Source organism: Lonchura striata, chromosome 2 (genome assembly GCF_046129695.1).
Source record: "Lonchura striata isolate bLonStr1 chromosome 2, bLonStr1.mat, whole genome shotgun sequence".
Classification (NCBI taxonomy): Eukaryota; Metazoa; Chordata; class Aves; order Passeriformes; family Estrildidae; genus Lonchura; species Lonchura striata.
In genome coordinates, this window is record NC_134604.1 from 106,219,268 (window position 1) to 106,227,946 (window position 8,679).

The following is an 8,679-nucleotide window of genomic DNA, read 5'->3' on the forward strand; positions in this document are numbered from 1 at the left end:
AGAGAGGAAATTTGAAATGATACATCAAGTATGTGAGGGAGAAAGTGAACACCTGAGCACCTGGAAGAGTTTTATATGCTCTTAGTAATTTTTTTTCTGTGAAAATCTTTTAATGTCTGAGGTTCATTAAAAAAACTTAAAAGATAAAAATAACTTACTGGTCCACAATAGGAGCTGCACAGAACAGGAGTACAGGTATTTTAACTTATTTAATATGTACTGAAAGGTTTTATTTAAGTGGTGAATGGTAAATCCATTTTTATTAAGCAGAAGGTATATGAAACTAAAAACCAACTTTGAAGAGCATAACTTTCTAACATTCAAACACTAAGCATTAATGTGACTATACTGGGAAATATGCAGAGTAGGCGTGCTCATTTCTGAGGAAACTTTCCCACTGGCTATTTGTAAGAAGCGGCTAATGACAATGTCTTTGGCCTTGACAGTCTCCATGTTCCTCTCCCGTGATATCTGCATGCTGATTTGATCCACGTTAGTCATGATTAGCTCCGAGGCCAGGATCTGGGTGGGGGATGCCCTGTTTGCCGTGCTGTCCATGATGTACTGCTTGTACAGCTCCACCAGCTTCTGCTCCAGGTAGTCGTTCAGGGCGGAGTCGGAGAGGGGCTGCTGGTGGGGCCCGAGGCTGGCCAGCCGCCAGCACGACGAGTGGCCCTGGCCCGGCCTGCGGATGGTGTCACTTGCTGGGGGAGCCTTCACAGACTCCATGGCAGGAGGAATCTCTGAGGACTCCAAGAAGGGGCCAATGCCGCTGTCACAAGCAAAATCCGTCGTGACCGAGCTGATTGGCACCACGTAGTCCCCAGCTATATGCAAGTCGTTGTAGTTCTTGCAAATGCTCTTGCAGGAAGGTGGAACCAGGTAGGTGACTTGTTTTGTCGGCTCCTCACAGACATTTGTAGCTGGAGGTGGCTGTCCTGTGGGTGTTGGGTGCTGGACAGGTTGTGGGAGATTGTCCTTCTGCCTTCTGCTGTGCTTGCTACCTCTAGAGCAGACTGAGGAAATGCACTTGCCAGCAGATCTGCATCTTTGAAGGAGGCTTTTTCCTTGGGCTTCAACTGAAGAATAATTAATGGGCCTCATTTCATACATCCCTTCATCAGGCAGACTCTCATAGAGCGCAGGCTGCAGGTCTTCCCAAAGGTAGGTGATTCTATGAAGGTAACCTTCTGACAGCATCCTTCTCCAAGGGACGGGAACCACCAACAGACACAAAAATGATAAGAAGTAAATTACAAAAAGTTAATTTTAAACTCCCTGAGCTGTGATGGCATTCGTCAGTCTGTTACTAGCTGCAAAGAGATGTCTCCAATTTAGACATGAACAAGAGTGTCTCTGCCTTACCTGGGGACTGGAGCCAATGAGTGAAGTGATCAGCCAGTGTCCCTGCTGTGCTGAATCTCACCACAACATATCCTGTATAACACAACCTATGTCACGTCCAGTGCATCCAATGGCAAGTGAATTGTGGAGAGAGGGACAAGAAGTCTTTTGTTGTGGAATTGCTGCTGTAATAGCTTACAGTAAAATACATTTGCCCTGGAGTTCATTAAGAAGCCAGGGGTTTCCCCCTTTTTCTCATATGTTTTTAAGAAGCTAGGGGTTTCCCCCTTTCTTTCATATGATTTGAAGCAACTTTTGTTGTATGTGGTTTGTCAGCTGCATTATGATGATTTGAGATTCATATTGAGAGTATCACCCCTTCTGTTCCAGACTAATCAACAACTGTAGGTGTGGTTCCTTTTTCATTAAAAAATATCAGACCATTAAATTTGCACTTTGCACTTCTGCATTGTAATTAGGATAGAATTAATTGTTTCTACCTTTTATATGTGAAAATGTCAGTGGAAAAAGCAAAATGTTTTGGAGGCATGATTCATCTGGCCTGATTTAGACACCTAAATCAAAATTAAATTAATTGTGTCCTAGATTTGCTTATCACTCTCTAGTTGCTATAACAGGATCTTAAACTAGATCCTAGATATAGATATCTGCAGGGTACTTTTGAAAAGACTGATTTCAGTACAATGCATAGGAAAGTGCACATTTTAGAAGTATTCCAGCTCACTCTTTCACTGTGGGATTAGCTGTACCACAGCTCTGGAATCAGTTTTCATTGCATTTCTGCAAAGGCACAGTCGGGTTCCAGCAGTCACTAACTCTCTCCACTCCCTGAGCAGGCAGCTCAGACCCAAAAGCTGCACAGAAATGTTGGTAATTAAAGAGAGGATTTGCCAGCAAGGACACACATGCTGCACACCAGTAAATGTTCTGCCCAAGATTTGGCAGCTCTACTACCAAAAAATTGTTTTAAATCCACCTCTGTCTTTTTTTTTTTTTCCAAGAGCTGTGAAGGGTACAATCAATGGGAAAGATGTTCTAAAGAAATTGTTTGGTCCAGCAAAGAGAAAGTAGATTTAAAGAAAAAATAGATTAAAATTTAAATTATTAAAATAATTTCTTTCTTTATATACTACAAGTGGTCTTTTCTAAGAATGAAGGGACTCTCATTTATTAGTAAAGTTTTCATGTGTCACAGTTGGTGCAAAATGCTGCACTAATAATTGTTGGCTAAATCCTAGAGCATGGAGATAGATTTTGTGTAATAGACATAGATTCCTTATAAATGTTATGGAGGAGACAGTGTGAGAAAATACTTTCCTTGTGGGGAGGAAATCAATTCCACACCATTAAGAAGATAGAAGAGAAAGATTAAGAGAAAATAACCTTCCTTCAGGCAGAAATATTAATGGGAATTAGATGTGTCCAAACACTTGCTTTGGTCACCCTGGATTCTCTCTGTTGCTGACAGTTGTGTGAGATTTCCCACAGGCAGTAACATTTAATTAAAAGTGACCTATTTACATAGAAAGGGGGAAAATCATGTTTGGTGTTTTGCAGTTCTTGTCATATGCTGCTGTTGTCTTGCTTTGGCTTTTAGCTGTAATTAAGGTGCCCCCCCATAGAAATCTTAGCCAAATGTTAGAGCTGCTCAGGTTATCAACTCTCTCTTCTGCTTCTGTTCCCCCCTTTTGCAAAGGCTGTTCCCTTCCCTCCACCATCCATGGCCCAGATGTCTTTATTGCAAAGTCGCCACTAACTGTGACTAGCTTGAATCTGGAACTGTTGTACATTTATTTGTATGTTATTTTTAAGACAGATTTGCAGAAATGGGTGGAAACGTAACATGTAGCCTGTCCACTGCTCAACCAACATAGGCAAATGCAGTTGTGTTCAGCAGCATGTGACACTTTGGTCTTTCCTACTCCCCAGATGTGAGTTGTTTCTGCCATAAGGTGCTACATAAGGGAAATGAAACCATTGGTTTCATTTCTTTGCACTGCATTCTGCTTTGCTTATTTTAAGAGTGTTGGAACATACTGAGACAGGAGTGGAAACAAAAGAATTGGTAAATTCAAAAATATTAGGGACTCATTGTGCTCAGAGTTGTGTGTGTTGAATGAGTTACAAGATTACCCTCTGAATCTGGCAAAGATTGCCACACTAATCTGGCTCTTCCAGGAAGAAATCTCTGCAAGGAAATCTGATAGAAGTTTTGATAAGCAGTGCTGAGAGCATGAATGAAAAAGGGAGGTGCATGTATCTCTGGTGTTTCTTGTCCTAGTACTTAATATTTACCTCTGACAAGTTATTTTCCCATCACTCCAACTGTCATGCAACTGTGCCACCTTTATTTTTTGCATTTTAAATCTGATAATGATTGCAGTTTTCATTAATTCTGCCTTCTCACGTGTCTTCTCTTAATCCCCTCTCCATGCCACAGACACACATCCACCAGGATTCCAAGGGCACGGAGATTATATCTGATGTCTTTCAGTATTTGGGTTTCATGCTCCTTAAATCCTGATTTCACTTACATCTGCCTGAAAATAATTGCATAATTTTTTGTTGTACAAGGAAAACCAGTCCCTTTTACAATTCTGATCTGACACATTTTGCATGTAAGGTAAACAGAAAGAATTTTCCTTGTGTTGCTGCTGCCCTAGCAATGGGCACTGATTACATTCTGTCTAAGCCTAGTGGAGATAGAGGAAGAAGACTGCCTGGTTTACAGTGTCTTTTCTATCTGACATAATCTTTATTACAGTCAGATTACCTTAAAAACTCTTAGGTCTTGCTCAAGGTTTTTGTTCAGTTCTTCAGCAGAAGAAAAGCTTGAAAGCAGGATGTTTAAGGTCACATGGAGAATCCATGGGAATTACCAGTGTGTGGCAGCAAATTTGCTAGGTTGTAATGCTTGTAGACAGTGCCAATGTTTGCATAAAGACCTCAGATTACAGTCTGAGAGCAGGAAAACAGAATGGGAGTTCTTGGCTCAGGATAAGAAAAACACTTATGGAAAGCCTGAGAAGTGTGCACAAAGAGATATGATGTCCTGTTCAAAAACCTAAGCAAGATGAAAAGTTGCTAGAGAGAATAGAAAGAACATGGTGCCAGCTGGGATCACAGCTCAGTGGGGAAAGGGACATTCTTCTGCATTGCAAAAGGAGGGGATAGAAAATCATAGAGGAGACAAGCTTGGATATGTCTGTCAGATCCCTGACCAGGTCTCTGAATAGCATTAAAGTTGTGCTGCTGGGGACTGAAGCTCGTCTCTTATCACAGGGTATACCCTGAGTTCTAGCTGATTTACTAGATGGGATCCCAGATGACAGTCTCCCTGTCTTGAGCGAACTCAAATCCTATGGATCTGTCTGTAGTATTTTTTTCCCTATTTTAAGAGACATTTTTCCAGTTTGTGGAGATACAGACAGATCCCCTCAGTGAGGTGTGGGATCCACCTCAGACTGCCAGACACACGTGCAAGAGTCCTGGCAAGCAGAATAGTCTGTAGAACAAGCTTACAAATATTGCAGGATCCATATCTCACCTTCCCTTGGGGCTGGTGTGCAACAGCTCCCAGGAAACCTCAGTGCAGCCAGCATGTGGAAACTAGGATAGTGAAGAAGGCAGTATAATGAGCTGTACACGTGGGTAAATAGAGTCTCTTCTTAATGCCCGAAACCTACAGATCTTTGGTATCTGAACCTCATTTGGCTTGGATAAATGCTAATGACAGCAAATTGTGCAGTGAGAAGGACACATTTCACAGAGGGACCTGCACAGGCTGGAAGGTGGGCCAGCAACAACAGCATCAGGTTTAACAAAGGCAAGTGGCAGCTCCTGGATGACACAACCAAAGAGCCCAGCACAGGCCCTGTGGCCTGGGGAGCCTTGCTGAGAGGGACCTGGGGGCCCTGGAGGACAACAAGGGGACCCTAAGCCAGCAGAGCAGGGCTGCAGCAATGAGGAAAATCAGATCCTGGGCTGCACCCATGGGGCACAGCTGGCTGAGACAGAGATGGGAGCATCCCACTCAGCACTTGTCAGGCTACCCTTGGAGCATCCTGTTCTGGTCCCAGAAAATTCAAACAAAATGTGGACAGGCTGGAAAGGGTCCAGTGGAGGGCCAAGAAGTTGATCAGAGGGCTGGAAAAGCTGCCTTGTGAGGAAAGTTTGAAGGAGTTAGGACTCTTCTCCCTGGAGATAAGAAGACAGGGGGAAGGGGACAGCTGATCATAGTATTCCAGTGCCTGCAGGTGCAAAGAAGATAGAGGCTCTCTCTTCACAAGCAGCCACATGGGAGAAGAGCAAAGGGCACAAGTTGCATTGGCATGGAAGCACAGAATCACGTAGGTTGGAAAAGGCCTCTAAGATCATTAAGTCCAGTCATTAACCCAGCTACCATGTTCACTGCTAAACCATGTCCCCAATGCTCCCAGAGATAAGAGGGAAGAGAAGGAACTTTTTTACAGTGAGAAAAATCAATGACTGGAACAACCTCCCTAGAGAAATTCTGGAGTCCCCTTCGCTGGATGTTTTCAAGGTGGAATTGGACAAGGTTCTACATAATCTCATCTAGGCTTCCTCTCCCATGAAACATTGGACCAGATGATATTTCAAGGTCCTTTCCAACTTAGGCTTCTCTCCAGCTACAATACTACAATAGCAGTGGCTACTGTTTGATGTAGGAGTGGTTCACTTTTCCCACAGCAGAGGAGAAGATGAATAGCTACAGGGTGGTTTTGCACAAGTATCTGAATGCTGCCCGCTACATTTGTCACTTCCTCTCCCTGCTGCTGCTCTGGAAGACTGGGGCCCAGGAGATGCACCTGGAGGCTTTTTAAGCAGTCACTGTGAGCCAAACCACTCTTGTCCCCTCCCCACATCTCTCTTGACTCTCATCTTTTGTTCTTCCCACAGGAGAAAACATAAGCCCTGTTCATCTTCTTTATGCACGTCAACAGTTGAAGAGATGCAGAAAAGCTGGAGTACCTCACCCATGGGGGAGTGTGGGCTGGTTCAAGGAGAACAAGTAGATTTGAGAGAATAAGAATCCTATGTATTGAGAGTATGAGGGAATCTGCTGGAAGGATAGGCTAAAGGAAGAAGAGAGGAGATATCTTCCACAAGAAGTCTACTATATTGTTGAATGCTCTTGTTATACAAACGCCTACCAATTTTTGATCATGCGAAATGGATGGCAATGGGTTTCAGGAGCATTCTGCTTCTTTAATTTAGAAACAAATATATTCTCAGTGTATTTTTATATTTCAATTCGGTTGGGGGGACATATTTCCATAAAAATATAATGAAAACTGTATGTTAGTAAACATAGCTTCTTGAGCTCTCAAAGTTTTCCACCCAAGTTTGTTTTTCACCCAGTTCAAGTTCCTTGAAACATCATACAGACCAAGCCTGGTTCATTATTTTTCATACTTTTCTTCATCATCTATGCCTATACAATGTTGGTTTAGGACCCCATCAATCTGGTTGGATAGCATTTTACGTCTCATATCCACAGCTGTAAACAACAGCGTGAAATCCGAGGCAGCAAAGAATCAGGCTCCACATCATAAGGAAGACTTGACTACTTGATATGTCTAGCCTGTGCTTTTATCATTTTCTTCCTGGGGTCGAAATAATTTCATGTCTCTGGATGTCTGTGTTAATTTTAATGAGTTGTTAGCTGTTATGAGTAAACTACATGTACTGCAACATTTTGAATCTAAGCATTTGAAGTAAAGAGGCAATAAATCCACGTGAACTCTTTCAGAAGAGAATGCACTTTCTAGAAATGAAAAGCAAACATAAACAGTAAAGCATGAAAGACAGAAAAGGCTGAAGGTGTTTCCCAGAAGGAGTGAAGGAAATGGTCCACAAAAAGGCATTGAAATGTTAGTCATGTGTGTTGCAGAGAATAAAAAAGTGGGGAGAGGAGGCATGTTGTGCATGTATGTCCTTGTTGAGCTGTGAATTTGCAGCAAACGAGGAAATTCACTAAGAATTGGAAAAAATGCAATAATAAATTTTCTTTGTTTATAATTTTTAACAGCATCGTGTTCTCAGAGAAGTCTCATCTTTCTTCTTATGACCTTTTTTTTAAATATGATGCCCATATTAATCTATGTTGCTGCCTATTTTTATAGGCAAATAAAGTACTCCAGTCACTTAGACAGTACAGTAACATGCATAGAAATTTCAATAACAATATCTTAACTATGATAAAAGCAACACAGCTAGTAAGGCTCACTTTAAAAATATTCTGAAAAACCTGTTTAGTCTGATTTTATAAAAGTCTTTAGGAGTATCAGAGGAAAATTTTTGTTTTCATTTTGAAGCCTCATTGCAACCACAGTTGGTCATGTTTGTGAAGATGGCATCTTAGAAATGTTCTCATCACTTCTTAAGGCAGCAGAAAGTGTCTGTGGGCAGAAGCTGAGACTCTGCAAACACATGTGCATTCAAAACACAAAAAGTGCATTCTCACTCTACCAGTTATAAGCTGTGGTGCCACACAAACAAAACCAGCCATTTTGATAAGCAAGGGCAACATTTTCATACATTTATATAATGTGCAGTATATTTTAATTCTTACCTCCAAAGATACAGCAGCTGACCAGGTACAGAAAAATTGATGTCTTCTGACTAGTTTGAAGCTTCCTGTGAGTCTGTTCTACCCCAAAATGCAATGTTCTGTTTTTATTTCCTTTTTAATTACACTTCTAAGATAACATGTGTTTTACTTCTAATCCTCTAAAGCAAAGAAGTATAGAAAGAAAGTCCCATAGGAGATGAGGGGGTTTTATAACTGACTGAACTGCAACACGCTAAACTTGCTTCCTCTTTTATGTCCAAATGAAACTTCATTGTGAAACTGTGTACTGTTAAAATAGCTGATTGCAACACACTCAGTCCAGGCAGCTGGACTGTTGTAAGAAAAAAAGCACTGGTGAGTCGAACACTCAGAATAATCTTAGAGAATCTATTCATCTGTTGGCAGCTTACAGTGCACCCCTTTTCAGGCATCACTCTCCTTTTAGCTGACATGGCGAGACATCTTTACAGGTCAAGGTTGTCAGACCAAATAGGTTGGAAGAGTGAGGTACCAAAGCAGAAATGCATTGCACAGCAGGCCTACTTTGTTGTCTGCAGACCCTCGTACATATAATCTTCCACCAAGCAGCACAGTACATCTGCTTTCTCGTGTTTTGCTTTGGCAAACTTCACAACACTTGTCAGGACAAAAGTTCGACCTGAAAGTTAGGCCTTGTCTGTTTTAGCACTCAGTGCCAAACTCAGGAAGTTTGTCTTAGG

The 8,679-nt window shown here is 41.8% G+C and overlaps 1 protein-coding gene across 1 annotated transcript; it reads right to left on the minus strand.

Annotated features, from left to right (window-relative positions):
- Positions 1-222: 222 nt before the first annotated feature.
- Positions 223-8,201, minus strand: TASL (TLR adaptor interacting with endolysosomal SLC15A4). The gene is made up of 2 exons (XM_021552977.3): positions 7,961-8,201; positions 223-1,201 (listed from the first exon to the last, which is right to left on the minus strand). The coding sequence occupies exon 2, from the start codon at positions 1,198-1,200 to the stop codon at positions 328-330; it is 873 nt and encodes a 290-aa protein (XP_021408652.2). The 5' UTR covers position 1,201; positions 7,961-8,201; the 3' UTR covers positions 223-327.
- Between the last annotated feature and the right edge of the window lie 478 nt (positions 8,202-8,679).

Bases quoted from the DNA above. Each gene is read 5' to 3' on its own strand.
- TASL (XM_021552977.3), bottom strand. From the start codon at position 1,200: ATGCTGTCAGAAGGTTACCTTCATAGAATCACCTACCTTTGGGAAGAC.